General features: G+C 43.2%; 1 protein-coding gene across 5 annotated transcripts in view; it reads right to left on the bottom strand.

Annotated features, from left to right (window-relative positions):
* Positions 1-25,192, bottom strand: part of taok3a (TAO kinase 3a) — an 80,324-nt gene that overhangs the window by 7,989 nt on the left and 47,143 nt on the right. For all 5 annotated transcript variants that reach the window (XM_056418189.1, XM_056418194.1, XM_056418191.1 and 2 more), the window contains 12 exons: positions 22,499-22,570; positions 21,133-21,234; positions 20,826-20,871; positions 19,463-19,559; positions 18,985-19,098; positions 17,810-17,901; positions 17,554-17,647; positions 15,184-15,265; positions 12,233-12,400; positions 11,700-11,888; positions 10,645-10,764; positions 2,980-3,216 (listed from right to left, as the gene is read on the bottom strand). In XM_056418189.1, coding sequence (XP_056274164.1) covers positions 2,980-3,216; positions 10,645-10,764; positions 11,700-11,888; positions 12,233-12,400; positions 15,184-15,265; positions 17,554-17,647; positions 17,810-17,901; positions 18,985-19,098; positions 19,463-19,559; positions 20,826-20,871; positions 21,133-21,234; positions 22,499-22,570 — 1,413 coding nt within the window. The remainder of the gene's footprint in view (positions 1-2,979; positions 3,217-10,644; positions 10,765-11,699; positions 11,889-12,232; positions 12,401-15,183; positions 15,266-17,553; positions 17,648-17,809; positions 17,902-18,984; positions 19,099-19,462; positions 19,560-20,825; positions 20,872-21,132; positions 21,235-22,498; positions 22,571-25,192) is intronic.

Below are 25,192 nucleotides of genomic sequence, written 5' to 3'. Positions count from 1 at the left end.
GCATGTTATAAAACGCATGTAAAGAATGTAAAGAACCGCATGTAAAGAACTGCATATTAAAAAGCGCATGTGAAGAACCGCATGTAAAGAACCACATGTTAAAGAACCGCATGTAAAGAACTGCATGTAAAGAACCGCATGTAAAGAACTGCATGTAAAGAACCGCATGTAAAGAACCGCATGTAGAGAACCTCATGTTAAAGAACCACATGTAAAGAATGTAAAGAACAGCATGTAAAGAACCGCATGTAAAAAACTGCATGTTATAAAACGCATGTAAAGAACCACATTTAAAGAACCGCATGTAAAAATGCATATAAAGAACCGCATTTAAAGAACCGCATGTAAAAAACGCATATAAAGAACCGCATTTAAAGAACCTCATGTAAAGAACCGTATGTTAAAAAACCGCATGTTAAAGAATCGCATGTTAAAGAACCGCATGTTAAAGAACCGCATGTTAAAAACGCATGTGAAGAACCGCATGTAAAGATGTAATGAATGTAAAGAACAGCATGTAAAGAACCGCATGTAAAGAACCGCATGTTAAAAAACGCATGTGAAGAACCACATGTGAAGAACCGCATGTAAAGAATTGCATGTTAAAGAACCGCATGTAAAGAACCGCATGTTAAAGAATCGCATGTAAAGAACCACATGTAAAAAAACGCATGTAAAGAACTGCATGTAAAGAACCGCATTTAAAGAACCACATGTAAAAAAACGCATGTAATGAACCGCATGTAAAGAACCGCATTTAAAGAACCGCATGTTAAAAAACGCATGTGAAGAACCACATGTGAAGAACCGCATGTTAAAGAACGCATGTGAAGAACCGCATGTAAAGAATTGCATGTTAAAGAACCGCATGTTAAAGAACCGCATGTAAAGAACCACATGTAAAACATGCAAGTAAAGAACTGCATGTAAAGAACCGCATTTAAAGAACCACATGTAAAAAAACGCATGTAACGAACCGCATGTAAAGAACTGCATGTTAAAGAACCGCGTGTTAAAAAACGCATGTGAAGAACCACATGTGAAGAACCGCATGTTAAAGAACCGCATGTAAAGAACCGCATGTAAAGAACCACATGTAAAAAACGCATGTAACGAACCGTATGTAAAGAACCGCATGTTAAAGAACCGCATGTAAAGAACCGTATGTTACAAAACCGCATGTAAAGAACCACATGTAAAAAAACGCATGTAACGAACCGCATGTAAAGAACTGCATATTAAAAAGCGCATGTGAAGAACCGCATGTAAAGAACCACATGTTAAAGAACCGCATGTAAAGAACTGCATGTAAAGAACCGCATGTAAAGAACCGCATGTAAAGAACCGCATGTAGAGAACCTCATGTTAAAGAACCACATGTAAAGAATGTAAAGAACAGCATGTAAAGAACCGCATGTAAAAAACTGCATGTTATAAAACGCATGTAAAGAACCACATTTAAAGAACCGCATGTAAAAAATGCATATAAAGAACCGCATATAAAGAACCGCATTTAAAGAACCGCATGTAAAAAACGCATATAAAGAACCGCATTTAAAGAACCGTATGTTAAAAAACCGCATGTTAAAGAACCGCATGTTAAAGAACCGCATGTAAAGAACCGCATGTTAAAAACACATGTGAAGAACCGCATGTAAAGATGTAATGAATGTAAAGAACAGCATGTAAAGAACCGCATGTAAAGAACCGCATGTTAAAAAACGCATGTGAAGAACCACATGTGAAGAACCGCATGTAAAGAATTGCATGTTAAAGAACCGCATGTAAAGAACCGCATGTTAAAGAATCGCATGTAAATAACCACATGTAAAAAACGCATGTAAAGAACTGCATGTAAAGAACCGCATTTAAAGAACCACATGTAAAAAACGCATGTAATGAACCGCATGTAAAGAACCGCATTTAAAGAACCGCATGTTAAAAAACGCATGTGAAGAACCACATGTGAAGAACCGCATGTTAAAGAACCGCATGTAAAGAACCACATGTAAAAAAACGCATGTAACGAACCGTATGTAAAGAACCGCATTTAAAGAACCGCATGTTAAAGAACCGCATGTTAAAAATGCATGTGAAGAGCCACATGTGAAGAACAGCATGTAAAGAACCACATGTTAAAAAGCGCATGTGAAGAACCGCATGTAAAGAACCGCATGTTAAAAAGCGCATGTGAAGAACCGCATGTAAAGAACCGCATGTTAAAGAACCGCATGTAAAGAACTGCATGTTAAGAACCACATGTAAAGAACCACATGTAAAGAACCGCATGTAAAGAACTGCATGTAAAGAACTGCATGTAAAGAACCGCATGTAAAGAACCACATTTAAAGAACCACATTTAAAGAACCGCATGTTAAAGAACCGCATGTTAAAAAATGCATGTGAAGAACCACATGTGAAGAACCGCATGTAAAGAACTGCATGTTAAAGAACCGCATGTAAAGAACCACATGTAAAGAACCGCATGTAAAGAACCTCATGTTAAAAACCGCATTTTAAAGAACCACATGTAAAGAACCGCATGTAAAGAACCGCATGTACAGAACCACATGTAAAGAACCACATGTAAAGAACCGCATGTAAAGAACCGCATGTAAAGAACCACATGTAAAGAACCACATGTAAAGAACCGCATGTAAAGAACCGCATGTAAAGAACCGCATGTAAAGAACCGCATGTAAAGAACCGCATGTTAAACCAGCATTTAATCAATGATTTTCTGTTTAATGTGGAGTTTAATTTATGTTGCTGTTGATGTTCTGCAAATAAAATAAAATACAAGTGGGCGGAGCTTAAAGTCTGAGCAAACTTCCCCTGGCATTGGATGCAGGACCGCGGGGTTAAAGGGGAACCCTTCATTATCAGAGGGAACTCACTTCCCTCCATAACTGTAGCATCAGGTCCCTCATCCATCTCACGCCCTGGACCCCCCGGCGACCCCCCATTGCGGAGCCCCACCTCCTTGTCGGCGTGCGCGGCGTGGCGCTTAGCCAGCTTCTCCAGCTCGATGTAGGCGTTGTTGGCCTGCGTCTCCACCTCCTTCTGCAGCTTGAGCCGGTGCTCGTCCATCTCGGCCTTCAGCTTGTTCTCCAGGGCGATGAGCTGCTTCTGGTGCTGCCGCCGCATGCGCTTGTAGCCCGACATCTGCTCGCGCAGCTCGCTCTCCTGCTCATGCTCCTGGATCTGCTTGGTCACCTGTGGAGGACGAGGAGTTAGGAGATGTGATTGAACACAAAGAGTTATTCAAATATAGTGTGCAGTGTTTCTTGGTCTAGTCCTGAAATCACGAGGCGCACAATAGGCAATTTTTTTTCCTATTTTTTCATTCCTGTATTAATCCGACTGATAAAGACCATTTGGCGCTCTGGTTTCTGCCTACTGGCCGTCCTGTTGTCATGTGATGGGTTTATTGTACTTGTGTCATGTGATGACTGTGTTTACTCTGGAGAGGGATGCAGGTGTGTCTACACACAGGTGTACAGGTGTGTGTGTGTTTGTGTAGCTGCATGTGTAGACGTCTGGTGACATGAGGTGACCTCTCATGACCTCTCTGTATCCGTATGTCTTTTTGTTCCTGTCCTCTAGGTGGACCGTGGGAGTTTTTTTTATCTGGTAGTATATGTCAACAACAATATGAAAAACAATGTAGATGTCAGTTCACGTGTTATGTACCCGTCAATATTAGCAAAAACAGAAAAAAAAGTTTACATCCAAAAAAGCATCTTTTCAACATGGCACCCGTCCTTTTTTAATTTGATGCATCGATTCATCTGTTCAGAGACAAACACTCGACACTGAAGCGTCGCAGCTCAACGGTCAATCAAACACCTTCACCCAGAAAACTATACGACCGGAAGAACAACACATACTGAGAGATGTTTCCACATCCTTCAGAGCAGACTTACTCAACAGGCGGCCCGCGGACGCTTATTTTGTGGCCTCCGACATGCCTAGTTTATTTTTATTTTTTTTAATACACTTTTATTAATCCCCAAGGGGAAATTAGTTCTCTGCATTTAACCCATCCTTAGTTATTAAGGAGCAGTGGCCCTCTTAAAATAAATGCATAATAATTATAATTAGTCAACCAAAATCATGTGAAAATTAGGTAGTGCGCCTTTAATTTAAGTTCCCGCCTTTTTATCGCGCCAGCTCATCTGTTAAAATATTTTGCACCTTAATTAATGATGGCGAAAAAGAAAAGGAAAGTGGATGACGAAAACAGGGTTTTCAACTCTGCATGGAAAAGTGAATTTGCTTTTGCGGAGATACACGGGAAACCAATGTGTCTCCTCTGTCAAAAAACAATCTGTCTCAAAGCGAGCAAATTTACAACGCCATCACGAACAGCTTCACCCGGAGTTTAAAGATGCCTATCCACCTGGCAGCGACCTGAGGAGAAACAAAATACAAACGTTGCTCAGTGGGTTTCAAGCCCAGCAATCCATGTTCCGCAGCGTTGTTAAAAGCAGCGACAACGTTACAGAGGCCTCGCTCAACATCGCCTGGAATATTGCGAAAGCCAAGAAGCCAGCTACAGAGGGAGAATTTCTTAAAAATACATTTGCGGACTGTGCGGAATCACTGTTTTCGGAATTTAACAACAAGGACGACATCATCAGACAAATCTCAAAGCTGCAGTTGTCTGATTCTACCGTGACCAGGAGAGTGGAAGTCATTTCAGACGATCTTTTATCAAAGTTGCTCAAAGACATTGAAAGTGCCAAGTACTTTAGTCTAGCATTCGATGAATCCATCGACCGCACAGACATCGCGCAGCTTATAGTCTGGGTGCGCTTTCTCAAAGGGGACACATTTGCCGAGGAAATGCTGGCTTTGCTACCGCTAACAGGGCAAACACGGGGAGAGGATATTTATTCTGCAATGATGAGCTTTTTTCACGGACCAGGCAAAAACATCAACTTAAAAAAGCTGGTTTCTCTGACTACTGATGGGGCTCCTTCCATGGTAGGAAAGGAGAAAGGATTAATTGCTTTGCTCAGAAAAGATCCTGAAACGCCGGACTTCTTCTCATATCACTGCATTTTGCATCAAGAGCAATTGTGCAGCAAGCTGAGAGGTGGAGAGCTCAAAGTGACAATGGACTCTGTGACACGAACAGTCAATTTCACACACTTTCCTGTTCTACAGGCCCAAGTGTCACAACCAGGTTCATTTTCACCCACCCCTTACTGCGCCTACCTCATGGAATTGAAAGAGGAGTTTTCCTCCCGGTTCGCGGACGTTAAATCCTTGGAACCCGTGCTGGCATTCACAGAGAATCCCTTTGCTTGTGACGTACAGGCTACTTCAGTCTCAGTCACATCTGGGCAATTTGGAGTCGAAAGGGCTGCGTTTGAGGAACAACTCATAGAGCTGCAGCACAACAACATCCTCAAAGAAAGACACAAGGAGGAGAGCATTGACACATTCTGGATATCCTGTGTTCTGAGGAACACAAACCCTGCATTAATCCTGTGCTCAGAAAATCCTGACCTGTTTTGGATCTACTTATGTGTGTGAAAGCTCCTTCTCTGCCATGGGAATAATAAAATCAAAGCAGCGTTCCCGTCTAATTGACAGACATTTGGCAGACTCTCAGAGCAGCTACAACTGAGCAACAACCAGATCTGAAAGAACTTGTGAAAAGAATGCAGACTCAGAGCTCTCACTAGGAATAAGTAAACAGTTGTTTGTTATATTGTTATTCATATTTGTGAAATGCAGACTCAGAGCTCTCAATAGGAAAAGTAGCAATTGCAAACTTTATCAATGTCATCAATGCAAAGCTATTCACTCCAGTGTTAATAAAACATCAGCTTGACCAACACTTGTCATCCTTGGAAACGCAGTCGCTACACTACATTTGTTCCTGAAATTGAGAATATTTGTTAAATATTCCATGATGCTTTGGAATGCATTAAAAATGACTAGCAAGACAGCATATTAAACAGCAGTAGTGAATAAAATGGTACAAATATATGTTAATAATAATTTGTGGCCCTTTGCACCTGTTGTGGTTTAAATGTGGCCCTCTTGGCCTCCGAAGTTGAGTACCCCTGCTTTAGAGGAACAAAAGCTCCACACACACACACACACACACACACACACACACACACACACACACACACACACACACACACACACACACACACACACACACACACACACACACACACACACACACACACACACACACACACACACACACACACACACACACACACACACACACACAGTGTGTTAGAGTCAAATTACAAAAACTATATCAAATAGTTACATAATTTAATCCAAGACGAAGACCAAACTCATGTCTTAGCAGCATGCCATCCATCTCTTCTTCTCTCCCACCAACCTGAGGGCAGAACGGGTTCTCCACGTTCAGGTAGTACTCGCTCCGCATCTTCTCATAACTTCCACCTGAACTCCGGAGGCCAAACATGATGGCAACTTTAGCCAAGCGCAGCAGCATCCAGGAGCCTCGTGCAGCACCCCATGCCCGGCAGAACGCCCTGCGCTGCCGACGGCACCCCGAGACCCACCCTCACTGGATGACCCCCCCCACCCCCCCCGGTGGGGCCGAGGCAGGCGTGTGAACTGTGAATGAGGCAGGCGGCCGCGGGCCAACACGAGCACAGAGCGCCTCTTCAGTGGCGCTAACGGTAAGCGGCGGACAGCAGGTGGGTCACATGAATACCTCATTGAGAAGGAGTCAGAGAACTTTGGGGGGGGGGGGGGGGGCATTGCAGAAGAGAAACAGCAAATAGAGAGAGTGGGAACGAGTGAGAGGGAAACATTTAAAGAATGAGAAGTAAAAATAAGATAATCTGGATAAGAATCTGGATCACTTGACGTGGGAACAGGTGGAGGTTGAGCCCCCCCCTCTCCTCCTCCTCCTTAATCTGTGCTGAATCAATACCCCACTGTAACAGCAGCTCCCAATCCCAGTCTCCCCCCCCACCCCCTCGCTGCCACAAAGGGCCAAGTCACGTCATGTGACGACCTCTTTCACACAAGGCTCAGCAAGGGAAAGGAGATCATATTCAGGGCGAAAAGAGGGGGAGGGGGGAGGGGTGATGGAGGCTACAGGTCAATAATCCAGTGAGATCAGATGAACTTGAGTAACTCTTGTGTTGCAGCTCAACATCTTCATGGTCTTCATGTGGCTCAGCAGAGGAATCTCCGTGCTGTAAGAACCAATCAGCGTCTTTCTGTTCTCGTCAGATGAATAACGTCATCCCGCTCGTGACCAGCAGGGGTCTGGTGCTGAAGCTGATCCTCATGAACGGCTTCAAGGTCGTACGATGTTATACTCCTGTGGTTCTGATTTGAGCATCAACCTTTGAGAACAGAATGTTCACTGAATGAACTCAGGACAACGATATGAGCGAGAGAAGTTCTACTTCTTTACTGCTCTGCACCATGTTTAAAGCCTGAACTCTGAGATAGAAGAACGAGAAGAAGAAGAAGAAGGAGAAGAAGAAGAAAAAGAAGAAGGAGAAGAAGAAGAAAAAGAAGGAGAATAAGAAGCTCTGCTGTTGACGAGTCAGACGGCAGACGAGGTGAAATGTCTTCAGTCGGTTCGTCTGACCTAAAATAAGCCCCGCCCCCGCCCCTCCCCCCCACTCATCCACTAGTTATTTCTCACACGTGTTCTCCTTCTCACTCCACATCCATCTCTTTCTGCCATTTACCCACCCCCCCCGGTCCTCCTTTTTCCTTCCATCTCTCTTGATTTTTCTTCCTGCTCTCCTCTTTATTTCCCCTTTTCTTGACCATCATCGTTCAGCTCTCCTTTAATTCCATCCTTTTCAATTCAATCGGCTTTGTTGGCGTCCTCTCTCTTTCCATGTTTTCCCTCCTCGACATCAGCTCTCTCTCCCTCTCTCTCGATCTCCCTTCCTCTCTCTTCCCCTGTCCCGTTCTAGATTTCAATCTGCTCTCTCGTCTCTCCTCTGTTTGTTTCTCTGTCCTTCTCATCCCCCTGTTATCTGCCGTCGGGCGTCCACCTCGACTTTACCTCCTGCTGCCACCATGAACTCTTTCATTCCTTCCCTCTTTCATCTCCCTCCATCTCGATGATCAACTCCTTTGTCTTTTGGAAGTGTGACCAAATAAAGGCGTCGCTCCAGAATTTACTTCACTTATGAGGTGGTGTTGTTTAATTTGTTATTAATTATTAATTTATTTGTATGCGTGTTCCTCGCATAACAAAAAAAGTTTTAAACCGAATCGCATGAAATTTGGTGGGATGATTGGTTATTATCCGGGGACCATTTGATTAGATTTTGGGATCGATCGGGTCAAAGGTCAAGGTCATCAAAAGGTCAACATCTTCTTTTTACCATAGCACGGTCAATTTTTATCCAATTGGCATGCAACTAATGCCAACATGTTCATAATTCAATGCCAAATCTTGTGATATGCCAAGGTATGTGCTCTACCGAGTGCCCGTTCTAGTTTGTGTATATGTTTGTGTATATGTTTGTGTATATGTTTGTGTATTGTTTGTGTATATGTTTGTGTATATGTTTGTGTATTGTTTGTGTATTGTTTGTGTATATGTTTGTGTATGTTTGTGTATATGTTTGTGTATATGTTTGTATATTGTTTGTGTATATGTTTGTGTATTGTTTGTGTATATGTTTGTGTATATGTTTGTGTATATGTTTGTGTATTGTTTGTGTATATGTTTGTGTATATGTTTGTGTATATGTTTATATTGTTTGTGTATATGTTTGTGTATATGTTTATATATTATTTATATATATGTGTGTATATATTTATGTATGTATATTTATATATATTTATGTATATATTTATATATATATTTATATATTATTTATATATATTTTATATTATTTATGTATATATTTGTATATATATTTATATATTATTTATATGTATATATTTATATATATATTTATATATATATATTATATATATATTTATATATTTTATATATTTATTATATATATATTTTGTATTATTTATATATATATTTATTATATTTATATATATATGTATAGATATATATTTATGTATATATTTGTATATGTATATATTTATAAATATTTATGTATATATTTATATATATTTGTGTATATGTATATGTTATGTATATATTTTATGTATATATTTATGTATATATTTATGTATATGTTTGTATATATATTTGTATATATTATTGTATATTGTTATATATGTTTGTGTATGTGTTTGTGTATTGTTTGTGCATCGTAAGCCACTGACGACCCGTCCTAACCTCAGCCACTACCGGATCAAAGCTGAACATAAACAGTCTCGTTAGAGTTTCACAACGTTTGGCAGAACTTGGTTCCCGCTCTAGGGACGTAGCTGGTAGCTAACTTAGCTAAACTTCAGCTGGAAACGGTCAGGTGGGATTTAATGGAATCCTTTCTCTGCTCAGATATCTGACGGAAGATGCAAAGTCCGATTGGAGGAACTCGTTAGTTAAGGTCGTGCATGCGTATAACTGTACGCCAGTGAAGCAACGGGATGTGCCCCATCCCTTCTCTCTGGTAGGAACACCAGACTTCCTGTTGACATGAGGTTTGAGACCAGGGAGCTTCTCACCATGAATATGCAGTGAGTGGAGACGGAGGAGGCAGGAGGCTTACAGGCCAGCTGATAACCATAGGAACGTGTTCCTCACAAAAGGATAACCATGAGATGAGGTTCATCACCACAGATGCATTATGGGTAAATTATTTGTGTTCATTGTCTCACTTCAGGTATCCGTTTCTTTATCTATGCCTCAAAATGAAGTAAAAAAAGATACACGCTAGAACTGCACTGAATCTCCTCTGGAGGACAAAGCCTGTCAGACTAACACTGAATCATCCCGTAGTAATGAAAACAGATAAAAACTACCTGTTCGCATTAAAAATAAATATATATATATTTTAAAAAACAGTGCTGGACTCTCATTGGTTCTCTCAAGGACATCATTAATACTATTTAACTCAAGGACAAAGACGCTCATGTTTAAGACCCGACATGGATGGACACACACACCTTACTAGTTACTAGAGCTGGTTTCCATGACAACAGACGGGGAGAGAGAGAGAGAGAGAGAGAGAGAGAATTCCAACCCTTTATCCAAGGTTATAGAGTCAGATGTAAGAATGATGGATGATGAGGTGAGAGGAAGAAACAAAGGAGGAGGTGTAGTGGAGAAAACAAAAAAGAGGGAGAGGTGAAAGAGTGGAAGAGAAGCAGAGAAAGAGAGATAATAAGGACACAGAGCCAGACGGAGGAAAACAGATATGTAAACAAAGGAAGCCCAGACAGGTGAACACACCTCCTCAAAGAGCAGCTGCTGCTTCTTTAAGTGTCTGAAACATCAGGTGGTTCCAATATGGAGGCACATCACGTTCCCCACCGAAGGAGACGCTACGTCACTCAGACGCCATGACAATAGAAACAACAACAACAACCAGGCCACGCTGCCACGTCGTTAGCACGGAGACATTCTTCTGCAGAAAGCTTTCCTCTCCGAGCTGAATGAACATATTGATCCTGAAACCCCTGAAACATGAACACGTGGTGACTGAGGAGCAGACGGCCGGTGACTGAAGGAGAGCAGACGCTCTGACGTACCAGCGAGGCCGACTTGATGGTGGCGAAGCGGCTCTGGTTCTTGTAGTTCTGGGCCTGGCTGCTCTTGTCGGAGGACGACGGCCGCAGCCCTTGAAGGTGGTCCCTGTGGATCCCGTGGTCCTGTGACACACACACACACACACAGCAGTGGTTAATAATGAACGTACACTTTAACACTAGTGTTTAAACTCTTCACTTATATTTTGAATAACTACATTTTCTCTTGACTTAAAAGGCGTACGATGTCTAAACTTCTAAAGGAAACCTTCAGCTATCGAATGTTCAGCGTTTGCTAAAATGTGTGTCAGCTGTAACCTTACAGAACATGATGATGATGATGACCCCCCCCGTGTGAGGAGGGAACTTCACAGCTGAAACAATGCGTGTCACTTCCTATTGTTCTCCGCTCAGCAACACGCTGTCATGAAGACGTGTTCATGACACACAGCAGACGTCAAGCAGAGGGTTAACACACACACATGCTGTGGACCTGGTTTGTGTGTGTACTGAATGTGTGTGTATTGAATTTGTGTGTGTACGGAATGTGTGTGTATTGAATTTGTGTGTGTACTGAATGTGTGTGTGTGTGTGTGTGTATGTACTGAATGTGTGTATGTACTGAATGTGTGTGTGTACTGAATGTGTGTGTGTGTGTGTGTGTACTGAATGTGTGTGTGTGTCGACATGTACAGTCTTTGTTCTCTGGGTGTTTGTTATGGACTTGAAGCAATCTGCCGAACAGCGAGGACTGTGTTGATGGTTTCCATGGTTACAGGGCAGTGTGTGTGTGTGTGTGTGTGTGTGTGGGGTTACCCATATGCTTGTAAACAGGAAGAGAGACCCAGCTGATGTTTGCAGCAGCGTGCCCGTAGTGAGAGTTATCGAGACTTTTATAATACTGGAGTAACAGCACGTGCTGATTATACTCGCTCATTTTCAAACACTTTAAAAGGTGTGACATCCTCATGGACTGTGAGTGGTGTGGACGACGTGGCCCGCAAATGATTCTGGGAAGGCTCTGGTTTGGTATATCGTGACCCCCCTTGACCTCTGACCTTCTTGGCGTGCGCGCAGGACTCCAGCGAGCCGTAGTCCAGCGGCTGCGTGGCCGTCATGTCGGAGAGGCTGTCGTCCAGCACCTCCTGCATGCTGCTCACGCTGCTGCTCTGGCTGCTCACCGAGGTGCTGGGGACGGAGTGGTTGCTGCCCAGGCTGTTCATCTTACAGCTGGCGGCCTCGCTGTCCTGCAGGGGGGGGGGGCATCCGGATGATTATTAGAGTCAACCAAATAAAGTTTGAAAAGTTGATGTTCATCACTGATTGTTTGGGTCAACTTGGTCGTTCCAGCATCTCCGATGTGAAGATATGATGATTTATGCTGCTTAACATTATATAAAGTGAATCTACTTTAACTCGTAATGTGTGTGTTGATACTAAAGTTGTTGGTTTTTTTTACACAAAATTCATAAACAAATGTAAAAAATAATGACTAAGACTTTAAATAGAGCTCATGTAGGAGTTCATGTATTCAACCCCTTGTTCTCCTGATGGAGTTCAAACATCAACCTCTCCCTCCTCTTCCTCCCACCTCCTCTTCGTCCTGGCTCTCTCCCATTGGTCCATTGTGCTTCTCCTGGTAGAGGATCTTCTTCATCTTGCGGTACTGCAGGTTGTCCAGCTCGCGCACCGCGTCCTTCGTCCTCTGGATGAGCTCGAGGAGGATACGAGGAGAGCGGTCCCGCCGCACAAAGTCATGCTGGAAAAGAGAGAGAGAGACAGAGAGAGAGGGAGAGAGAGAGAGAGGGGTGGAGAGATGGAGGGATATAGGGAGAGACAGAGAGAGAGAGGGAGAGAAAGCGGGGGGTTGAGGGAGGGAGGGAGAGATCGTTAGCAGGGTTGGTAGGTTTTTATTTTAAGTTTTTTTACTACAGTATGCTAATGTCCGTTTTCCCCCCAAAACACCTGGATAGCTACTATGTCTCTGTGTTGTTCTGTATTTGTGTACTTCACCTGAAGATAATGTTACACACTACACGTTACCATTTAAACACATTAAATCTATGACAGACATGATATTAATGGCAAAAAATAAACATTTCTTTGAAAAAATAAACAAAATCCAATCCAATCATCTCAGAGCACCAGCCGTGTCCACCACTAGAGGGCGCCTGTGGGTTGCTGTGCCACCCTGGGAGCCACTCTTCCTCCTCCTCTTCACTCAGCACATGGGGAGCTGTGCAGTCCATGAACATCGAGTTCCACTCACACTCCAAATCATTTCATTTGAACATATGAAGTGTGAACTGTGTTCGAGTTAAACTTCAGATTAATGAACGTCTAGTAACCCTGGTTACGGACGTGTTTCAGTCTTTACGTTACGATGTTCTTCACCTCTGAGAGAAACTACTGAAGGGAACAGTTGTAATTTAATAGCATAATCGGTGGGATTAAATAGTCTCTAAAACCTCAATGAATAAAGAATTTTAAAATGTATTTGAAGAAAGTCCAACAGCAAGAAATTACGCACACGCACGCACGCACGCACGCACGCACACGCACGCACACGCACACGCACACACACAGTGTCTTCTTCATGCGTCACTCTCATTCATAAAACATCTAGTCCAGGCCTGAACTATAGATAGTGTATAAAACTCTGTTATTCTATTTCCACGCCCCACGTGACGGGTGCTGCTGTTTCGGGTTATTCGGGACACGGCGATGACATCATCCCTGGAAATAGAGCTGGAGTGATCTGTCCCGCTCTGACGGCTCCACCAGAGCGAATACGGCCTCCATCCTCACGAAGACAGCATCTTCAGTCCCTGAATGCACCGTGAAGCTTCACCAGAGACAGCATCTTCAGTCCCTGAACGCACCATGAAGCGTCACCAGAAACAGCATCTTCAGTCCCTGAACGCACCGTGAAGTTTCACCAGACAGCATTTTCAGTCCCTGAATGCACCATGAAGCTTCACCAGAGACAGCATTTTCAGTCCTTGAACGCACCATGAAGCTTCACCAGAGACAGCATCTTCAGTCCCTGAATGCACCATGAAGCGTCACCAGAAACAGCATCTTCAGTCCCTGAACGCACCGTGAAGCTTCACCAGACAGCATTTTCAGTCCCTGAACGCACCGTGAAGCTTCACCAGACAGCATTTTCAGTCCCTGAATGCACCATGAAGAGTCACCAGAGACAGCATCTTCAGTCCCTGAACGCACCATGAAGCTTCACTAGAGACAGCATCTTCAGTCCCTGAACGCACCATGAAGCTTCACCAGAGACATCATCTTTAGTCCCTGAACGCACCATAAGGCTTCAGCAGCCTCCTCTCCGTTAGCTGTGTGTATGTGATGACCATTAGGTCCATGATTTAAGTTGTTAAGTCAAAACATGGCCTCCTGCCGATGACACGTATGTATTTGGTTTATTGTGAGATGCTGTATCTCACTGTTTGGGTGGAGTCCATCTTGTTTACTCCTCCTGTGGTTCAGGGAGCAGAGGTTATGCTCGCTGTATTAAAGGGACAGCTCAACATTTGGTGGAAATACACTTTTAGACGAGATAAACTGTCAGTCAGGGGGTTGGCGGTTCAATCCCCACCCTAGCCCATGTGTCCTTGAGCAAGACCCTTAACCCTGAGCTGCTCCCTGTAGCTGTGTCTCCGGTGTGTGAATGTATCGTGACTGTAAGTCGCTCTGGATAAAAGAGTCAGCGACATGTAAGTAAATAAACTGAGATAGCTGGTTAGCTTAGCATAAAGATCTCAAGTCAGTTGGTACATATCCATGATGTTTAATGGGGTTTGAACAGGATGTAGGTTGTCACGATGACGGTGACGGGCCAAGAGAATCTAAACGTCTGACCTACCAGACGACAGTCCAGAGCCCATTATGTAACCACCACCTACCCTCACACCGGTGTGAAGACGCCCCCCTAAGACCCCCTAAAGACTCTGTGGGCCAATAGGATGACCCGTTAGCCACACACTAAAAGATCAACCCCCTCGATGAAAACACAGCGAACACATCGGAGCAACGCTGCGTGAGTTGTGATTTGGTGTCACTGGGCGGATGTGGAAGTGTTTAATGTTTACCAGATATCATGATATCGTTACTACGACGATGTCGTTGGGTTGGTCACCCGAAATATTTACAGAGAGAGATTTATTGATGAATGATCATCACTTTACTTCAACAATGCTCGCGCTATGTGACGATACCCAACATCTATGACATCATCTATTCTGATATCATATTGATGTGTTGCCTAAACCTGGCAGAGCTACAACATCCCATAATCAAGCCTCCAGGCCCGAACAACTAGAGCGACAAGAGAGAGAGAGAGAGAGAGAGAGAGAGAGAGAGAGAGAATAAGCAACTTTCAGCAGGGGGCGCATGAAGAAGACACTGTGTGTGTGTGTGTGTGTGTGTGTGTGTGTGTGTGTGTGTGTGTGACTCATCCACATGGCTCAGAGACTGAGTGAGACAGGAAATGAGGTCACAGCTGGAGGGTGACAGAGGAAGCCCACTCACTCGCAGCAGCTCCCCCGAGGAGGGTCTGTCCTGAGGGGGTTTCAGGAGGCAGTAGTCCACGAAGCTCCGGAAGGGGTCCGACCTGGAGGAGAGGACAGGGAGCTCTCATTGGTCATCACAGTCACTTAGAGGGCTGTGTCTCTGATAGGCCAGCTGACGGTCAGTGAGGGTTAACTCCATGAGGAACCTTCTGTTACCTTCCTCACATCAACAGGAACAATCCTCTAAACCTCCCGATGCACAACCGTGTGTGATGATGTAAATAAGGACATAAGAATAAAGGATCTAAAGACATCCTTACAGGACACAGTGTGGATGTGTCCTGTATGTTTGGGGAACATTAACGTAAAACACGTGCTATTTAAACATGTCGGGGTCAGTAAGATCCTCCTCGTGGCATTATTGAAGTAACGCTTACTTCCTCTTATTCCTCCATCCTTCTCTTCCTTCCTCCTTCCTCCTCCTCCTCCTTTCTTTTCTCTTCCTCCCTCCTCCTGAAGTTAAACTACGGAGTGGGCGTCTCTTACGAGTCTCATCTGGCGGGTTGTTGCTCGCGCCTCGGGCCGCTGGAGCTCCTCCAAAAATACCACAAACCTGAAGAGGTTCTTCAAAGAACTATATTAACTATAACTATATAGGTTCTTTAAAGAACCTATAAAGGTTCTTTGAAGTACCTTTATAGGTTTTTCAAAGAACCTTTCAAACCAGGGTTCCTTAAAGAACCATTTCCTTAAACAGTTCTTTAAAGAACCTATAAAGGTGCCCCAAAGAACCTTTAAACATGGTTATTTAAGGCACCATTTCCTTAATGGTTCTCCAGTAGGTGATGGTTCCTCGTAGAACCACAAAGCCTTTTAAAGAACCATTTAAGAACCTTCGTTGTTCTGTGTGTACAAATCAAAAGGGACATGACTCTGCAAGCTTCACTTTCATACCGCGACGGCGATGGAAGAACACGCAGGGAGAACATCAAACAATTCATGTTAGTAATAAGTAATGTAAGTAATAATGAGGATGAAGATGGACTATTCAGAGTGATATATATATATATAATATACATAAATAAAATATATATATAATATTATAAATATATATATATATATAAATAACATTAATTAGTTGGGTATGGTGGCAAACTTAGAGTATACAATAAGTGAATTATTATTTTATATATATATATTTATATATTATTGTTCCACCTGGAATAACTTGTTTATTAAATAATTAATCTTCCTAAATTAGTCCTCCGAGTCACAATGAATACCCATGATGCTATAAATATATTTTAAAAGGGTTTATTAATTTTAAAAAGCTGCACATCAGCCTCGTGGGTGGGATGCTGTTGCAAAGAGCTTTTTAAAAACCTGCTGGCCTAAATCAAATAGTTTTGGTTCTTGAAGGACTCTCTCGAGAATCTATTAGGGTCCACCATCATAAGCTGCGATGCTGAGAAAAGCAACATCAGCTTTGGCTGTTTTCCCATAATACCCCGAGAACAAAGAAACACCCGTTATGATGGCAAACACAAGAAACCAGCAGAAACCTGAATAATCAAACTGCTGTGTTGATGCTCATGAAGCTGTGTAACGACGTGTTGTTCACACTGCGTTGCTCTGGTGAGGTTCCCAGGTAATTACACAAGAGACTTATAGAGAGTGACCTGCACACGGCCCGCTGGGCAGGGATCAGAGGTCGTGCAGATTAACACGGGGATGTCTCACCGCGGCGGCTGAGCCGCGATCCGATTGGGCATCAGGCTCGCAGCTGGAAAGATCGTGTCCGCAGGTTCTTTTTTTTTTTTTTTATCGATTTTTTTTTTACAGAACGCAACAAAACAACATCAATGACAAGAAAAACTTAAATAAAATAGAAAATAAATAGAAAATAAATTTAAAAAAGATTTCAAATACATTTCAAAAAATAAAAATGTATTATTTCTTGAAATTAAAAATAAATCCCAAAAAATTATCACAAATTATTACAAATACATTTAAAATGAATTAAAAAGATTAAAAATATATAAAAAATACAAATTAAATTAAATTTAAATGCATTTAAAATAGATGAAAAAATAATTTTAAATACGTTTTTAAATATGTAAAAAGAAAAAGACCTACCACCAGTAGAAAATATATAGAAATTAAATGAATAAGGGGTCATCAATTGCTCTTTACAATGTTTGATCAATTCTTTTCAGGTCAGCAGGTATTTGCAGTTTCACTGGATTTTCTTGGTTGGCGGAGATTTTTTTAGCTCAATTAAAAGTGTGTAGTGTTAAATATTGGACAGTATTCTGCAAAGAGTTCTTTAAAAAAAAAAAGGATAACAAGAAAATTAAGTACTGTAATATTTGGTGTGTTTGAAACTTACCACTCATTGGACTGTAGCGTGGGAGAGTCGTTCTGTGCGATGTGATATAAGGCACTCATGGCATTCATGTTGAACAAGGGGGGTTTGCGCTCCGCTAAAAATAAGAAAAGATGGCGAGAAGTCAGAGAAGAGAAGTCAGAGAAGAGAAGTCAGAGAAGGATGGAGGAGGAGAGCCACATGTTCACAACCACCAATCAGCTTCTCCTTCAATGGAGGCCTATACATGCGTTGACCAGCAGGTACGATGTGTACTCACCCAGTTCAATGCAGGTGATCCCCAGGGACCAGATGTCCACCTTCCCCTCGTACTGGCCCTCATCCATGGCGAGGATCACTTCTGGAGCCATCCTAAGGACATGCAGATGCACACGCTTAGTTTATTAAGGATGGCCGGCGGGGGGGATCCATGAAGACGTTATAATCTGCTAAACCCCTCAGAGCTTTTACAGACTCTGGTGTGCTGTGATAGCTCAGTTTTAGGAACATTTGAGTTTCTGTAAACGTGGAAAGGGACAACTCGAGTTTAACAAGTGAGACAAACGTGTGCTGCCTTCTGGCTTCAAGAGAATCCATCAGCGGTCCATGAATTCATTCTCCATCAACGCCACATGAAGCGTGTGAGTGTTATGGAGCGGACGCCCTGCTGGCCGTGGTGAGGAACTGCAGTCTGTCAGCAGAAATAATCTAAAGAATCAGCTGCTCAGAGACATTGAGCAAGATTATTATGGCTCGTAATAACTTTAATAGTGTTGATTACTTACTTTTAATAGTATGTATTACTTACTTTACATAGTTTTCATTACTTACTTTAATGTGCTGTACTGTAGCTTGACATTGTGTTTATCTTGTGTTCTTCTACCACATTTACTGTTGTTGTGTGTCTCATCCTGTACTGTTTGTTATTGTTTTATGTTTGTAATTGTTTCATGTTTGTTATTGTTTCATGTTTGTTATTGTTTTGTGTTTGTTATTGTTTTGTGTTTGTTATTGTTTTATGTTTATTATAGTCTGTCAGGGGGCTACAAATGCATATTATCTGTGTAGCTACAACGTGATTCAGAGCATCAAATGGAGACATTTAGCTGTACATGGTCCCTATTAAATAAAGATAATAATTTAAAAAACAAGTTGCAGTTTCTATTCACCTGACCAAATGGGACAACCTGAAAACATGACGCCCGGGCCGACGCCGCTAACCCCAACGCAGAACAACAAACCTCCTGAGATTTATGAGGTTGACTTCAGGTGTGAAAATGAGAAAAAAAAAACTGACAGCCTGACGTCAGGAGCACGATGCAAACAGAGCATGAAGACATGAAAGCTGCAAACTCGTGAAAAACAGTTATGTAAGCAGGCAAAATATGTAAGTCCAAGCTCGTCTTCTCGCCACATGTAGTGGTGCATGTGTGTGTGCGTGTCCTTTACACGCACCAGTAAGGTGTTCCCACAAAGGAGTTGGCAGGTGAGGCGAGGGAGGCGGAGCCAAAGTCGGCCAGTTTGACCTGACCCAGCTCCGTCAGCAGAATGTTTCCAGCTTTTACGTCTCTGGATGAGGAGAAGGAGAGGGGGGGGGGGGGGAGACTGTGAGCATGTGTAGGCATGGCAACCAAGAGGAACCACGTTAGTTCCAAAGGGTCTATAGTGTATAACTACATGCTGTATTTATAGATGCTATATGTTGATTTCAATGGGTTTAAAACATCTCTGCAACAGGCGCCATGTTGGAAGCTTCACACATAAACAATGACATCATGCCTCGAGTCGGACAGGAGGGTTGTTACCTCCTCCCAGCAGAGGAGACAACGTACAGGTGAGGCTTTACGGCTTAACGAGCGCCTCTCGTCTCCTCGCGGCCGTGCTTCAGGCGCTCAGTGTTCCTGATGACGCTCGAGGAAACCAACGCACTCACCTGTGAATCATGTTGTGGGAATGTAGGTAGGCCAGTCCTAGCAAGGCACCATGGGTAATGGCAGCAATTTCCATCTCTTGCAGTGGTTTCTTATGAACTGGTGGGAGAAATGAATGAAAAATTGAGAAGATGTAATATTTATACTAACCATGAGAATTCCAGAGCATACAGTATACCCCAGTGTCAGAAATACACCAGGGCAAAGCTGCTCTTAAGAAATATAATTATGCCTCTGATATCACTAGGAGAGGCAGCAAATTCCCCCAGAATGTCCTCTAATAATTATGATAATTTAATGAACTTGTCAAGAACATCGTGGCCTATCTTAATAAGTGTATTTATTATTTTAGACAAAGGTTAAATGTCCAATTTACTTTTAAATGACCCTGGATTTTAGTCAGTGGGGCAAAAATTGCCCCCCAAAAAAATCTGTAAATGTCTCCCCTGATATAAACACAGCGTATATGACACGTATGAATAAAAACATGTTCCATGAATTTTCCAAAACTTTTGGGATTTTATTTATTTCAATGACTTTTCCAGGCCTGCAAATAACCAGGGTTAGGTTTTCAATGACCGTACGAACCCTGATAATAATGAACTTAACCACTACAAACACATTCAGAATAAATAAAGTTTAAACTTCTTTCATGATCAAATTCCCAAAGCTAATAGTTTAAGTGATAAAAAGAAGATCCCAACGTGTCCCTCTGACATGGGAGTGACGGCTGCTCCAGAAGGAGCGCCTCCCTGTGGACGGCTGCAGTAACAGAGACTCAAAAAGTCCCCAAAACAGGCCGGAGCCCAGTGTGGTGACTACGTCAGTGACGGCTCACACGGAGGTGCTGAGAATAACACGGTAGGTGGAGGAGGCGCAGAGCAGCGGCTCTCTACCTCTTTCCAGAGACGTGCCCCTCTGTCCTCTGGCCAAGGACCCCAAAAACATTTGGGCTGGACAAGATAAAACTGTATCCCAGCGCTGTGCCATCGGTGTCTGATTCAACATGAGTATAGAACATTTAGTTTATGATCCCACATAATCGTGTTTGAGTCAATATTTTTGAATGACTATTTTTAAAAGGATTTTTTAATTGATGCATGTGTGTCTCTGTGTGTGTGTGTGTGTCTGTGTGTCTTCCTGTCTGTGTTTGTGTGTGCGTGTCTGAGTGTGTGTGTCTGTCTGTCTGTGTGTGTGTGTGTGTGTCTGTCGGTGTGTCTTTCTGTCTGTCTGTGTGCGCGCGTGCGTGTGTGTGTCTCTGAGTGTGTGTCTGTGCGCTTGCGTGTGTGTGTATGCGAGTGTGTATGTGTGTGTATGTATGTGTGTGTGTGTGTGTGTGTGTGTCTGTGCGTGTAATACTCCTACCCTCCAGCAGGTCTGAGGCTGAGCCCAGGCAGTACTCCATCACCAGCTGAAACACAACAGGCCGCAGCTGAGTAACACGTCAGTGACCCTCAGCTCAAAGCTTCAGGTCACGCGTGTGAATACTTTACATGAGAGGGATAACATCACATCGGGGGGTCTGGATGGAGGTGGTACAGAACAGCAGTAAGAAAACAGCCAGTAACGTAGAACATGAACATGAATAAAAGGACCAAGAGGAGGGAAGAGGAAGAGGAGGATGAACAAACCATGGCGCAAGAGACACAGAGTGGGACAGGGAGCCACTAACCCAGGCCGTGTTCTCCTTCAGGTAGCAGCCTTTGTACTCGATGATGTTCGGGTGGCGCAGCTGACCCAGGAACTTCACCTCCTTAATGATGTCCTGCCACTTCTGCCATGAAAGAGAAAAACAGAAATCAGACCCTCAGATGTTGAGACACACTTCAGAGGGACGTCATCCATGTGTCACCGCTGTAGAGACAGAGGGTTGTAAAACTGCACAGAAACATACAGAGGGAAGTATTCAGACCTTTAAAATGTTCTCTTTGTTTCATTGCAGCCGTTTGATCAAATCAAAACAGTTAATTTGATGTCTCATTAATGTCACTCAGCTCCATCTTGACAGGAAAAAACACAAATGTAGACATTTTTTGCAAATTAAATATACTGAGCAAAGGCTCTGAATACTTATGACCATGTGATATGTCAGTAAAAAAAAAAAAGTCTACATCAGTTTTTGTTTAGTAGTGATTAATGAGAAATAAAATGAACTTTTTAGATTTTATCAAATGGCTGCAATGAAACAAAGCGTGAACCTTTAAACGTCTGAATACTTTCCATACCCTCTGTAAACGATGAACACTTCAATAAAATGCAAAGATTTAAAAAGTTAGCTAGAGCATCACTCCAAATGATTATAAAAGGGAAGAAAGTTAAGTAAACCAGAGAAGCTGAGGTGACGCCGTCTGACATGCTGCTGCGTGAACTTCCTCCAGGCTTCAGGGAGGAACAGGTTTGTTTCTTACATGTTTACTTTATACACTACTGTTCAAAGGTTTGCAGTCACCTTGAAATGTCCTTGTTTTTCAAAGTAAAAGCACTGTTTTTATCAATGAAGATTCATTAAATGAATCATAAACTCTATACATAGTTAATGTGGTTCATGACTATTCTCTGGTGTTTAATGAAGCCCATCTCCAGTGTTCTGATGGTACATTGTGTTATAGCCTTAGAAGACTAACGGAGGGGTAGAAAACCTTGAAAACCCTTTTTATGCAAGCGCAGCTGAAAACAGTTATGCAGGTGAAGCTATAAAACTGGCCTTCCTTTGAGATACAAGAAGAACAAGATTAATATTTACAATAAAAATCATTAGATATAACCTCGTCCATGTCTTGGCTATATTTAATATTCATTTGATTAATAAAAGTGAGTTTTCATGGAAAACACCAAATTGTCTGGGTGACCCACATTTTTAACGGTTGTGTATATTTCTAACTATTTTCACTTTTCTTTTCTTCCCTTTAGGGTCACAACCATCCCATAAAGTGCAGCGTGTGTCCTCAGTGTTACTGGACTGGTGCCAAAGCGAGACAACAAAGAGAAACTAAAGTTCTGCGCCTGCGGTCCAGTCTGGTATCATTCGCCCGTCTTACTTCAGTCGTCTGCTTGCCATTGTAGGACATCTTCTTGATGGCCACCACCTCGTTGGAGAAGGCGTTACGGGCCTGGAGAAGAAGAACAGAGACGTCTCAATGTAGTCATGTGACATGTAAAACATGACAACTCTCACACTTTACTTTAACCTCCTTATGGAGCATTTATAAGCTTTACTTTAGCAGGCCTAGAAAAGTAATTGCAAAAAATAAAATCCTAAAATATTTGGAAAAGTATTGCAAATTTGTTTTATTCAAATGTTAATTTACACGGTATATATACGGTATGCTTTGGAATTCTCATTGTTAGTTTAAATACTACATCTTCTCACTGTCACGTATAGACAGAGTTTCACTGGTCAGCATGTAGATGAACCTGTTCACTGGTCACCATGGTGATGAACCGTCACAAACAGACTGACAGCTTTCCTCTCCTGAGCAGTGGTCCCCATGTGGCCCCCTGAACAATACCAGAGACGCGTTCAGATTTATTATTTTTTTCACCTGGCCCGCTGCCGTTGAGATTGCAGTGAGACGCGGAAAAAATGTGAAGTGGTGCTCTTCGCAATAAAACATCTTTGATGGGACGTGTAAACACTTATTCCTGTTCACACCTACGTTATGGAGTGTGATAAACCATTTTAAGTGTGTATATATACACGTGTGAATGCTTAACAGGTTAAAGTAACGTGCTACCAGCTCGTGTAGGGGATCCAGATGTGAGCGATAAACTCGGTCATGTGACGCATCGTAACGTCCGAGTGAAGAAACGGATTCTCTCCTTTGAGTTTAAAACTCTTCCTGGTTGATCACCGTGCTCCACACGGGGGCGGCAGGTCACGTGATGCGTGGTGTTGTTCACCAGCTCCTGTTAGTGTTGGATCCACACAGGCCCGCGCTAAAGCCTGGTGTTAACCTCAAAGCACGTGGCCTCAGGGGAGCTCAGCCTGAGCCCTCATCGCTACGCCTTCATCCCACTTCCACAGGAACGGGAATCTCAATGTTGAGATTCAGAAGGAATTAACAGCAACAGATTCATTCAGATTCATCCCAGCCCTGTGATGCAGGTAGGTCATGCGTGATAGTCCTTCCCTCTAGAGTGATCTATAGATAGATGGCTATGGGGGGGGGGGGGATCGTGTAACACTGAAATATTGAACTACACTCAGGCTAATTGTCATAGCAGAAGAAAAGGGATGCATCGATAATTACAAGAGGCTAATGCGTTCAACATGCACGATACAGTATAGTGGGGTGTGTGTGGGGGGGCATTCCCAGCAGGGGGGATTCCCCTTGTACTCTTCTATAATGGAGTTCCTCACTCATCGTAGCATGCATAGCCCTCCGTCCGTGTGATTGGCTGTGCGTACGCACGCCTTGACAAGAGGAAACGCATCTCTCCTGCTGTTATCCGTCATAGTTTTAGTATTGCAACATTTTAGATGATTTCAGATCAAAGAGCTTTAAAAGAACAGCTTATCGGTGTTGTTCTGTTACACCAGTATGATGTCATCAGGAGGTGTTATTATGCTACGTGCATGCTCAGTCATGTCAGTATGTGTTTCTGCAAGAAGTGTGTTTCATCATCACTAAAGCTGCCCAGGCTAACAGCTAACGGCTAACGGCGTGCCGGTTGTAATGCGGACAGCAGAAGTGTGTCAGCGAGCACATCAGGGTTTAGACGCACACTCGACATGGACCAGGGTTACTGGTGATGTACCGAGGCTGTGTGTGTGTGTGTGTGTGTGTGTGAATGTCATGGCAGGGAAGAGGATGGTAAAAGCCTGCCAGCCAAGAATATCCTGCCCCACTATGGACAACCTCTGTGTTTCTATACCAAGGAAACAGCTGTCTTAGGAGGGAGGGAGGGAGGGAGGGAGGAGGCTTATCGCCCCCCAGCCCTGCATCTGGAGGAGAGGAGAGGGGACAGGAGAGGAGACAATAGAAGAGGAGAGACGAGGAGAGGAGAGACATGGAGAGGAGAGACGAGGAGAGGAGAGACGAGGAGAGGAGAGACAAGGAGAGGAGAGGTAAGGAGAGACGAGGAGAGGAGAGACGAGGAGAGGAGAGATGAGGAGAGGAGAGCCAAGGAGAGACGAGGAGAGGAGAGACGAGGAGAGGTAAGGAGAGACGAGGAGAGGAGAGACGAGGAGAGACAAGGAGAGACGAGGAGAGGAGAGACAAGGAGAGACGAGGAGAGGAGAGACAAGGAGAGACGAGGAGAGGAGACGAGGAGAGGAGAGACAAGGAGAGACAAGGAGAGGAGAGACGAGGAGAGGAGAGACAAGGAGAGACGAGGAGAGGAGAGACAAGGAGAGGAGAGACAAGGAGAGACGAGGAGAGGAGAGGAGAGACGAGGAGAGGAGAGACGAGGAGAGACGAGGAGAGGGGAGATAAGGAGAGGAGAGACAAGGAGAGGAGAGACAAGGAGAGGAGAGACAAGGAGAGACGAGGAGAGACAAGGAGAGGAGAGACGAGGAGAGACATGGAGAGGAGAGACAAGGAGACTTGCTCACGGATAAATCAAAGCCATACTCGTGCATTTAACAATGAGCATGTAGTGAAGGGCTCAGAGTGCCTTGCTCAATGGCAGAATGGTGTATATTTAACGGTCACATGCCGTCTCTCTTCTTTACAGTGAACTCTAACAAGACGACACATCTCCACTTCATCAGGAGACGATACCTTGACGAA

Source organism: Pseudoliparis swirei, chromosome 7 (genome assembly GCF_029220125.1).
Source record: "Pseudoliparis swirei isolate HS2019 ecotype Mariana Trench chromosome 7, NWPU_hadal_v1, whole genome shotgun sequence".
In the NCBI taxonomy this organism is placed as follows: domain Eukaryota; kingdom Metazoa; phylum Chordata; class Actinopteri; order Perciformes; family Liparidae; genus Pseudoliparis; species Pseudoliparis swirei.
Note: the sequence above shows the minus strand (reverse complement) of the source record. Positions and strands in the feature narration are given on the sequence as shown.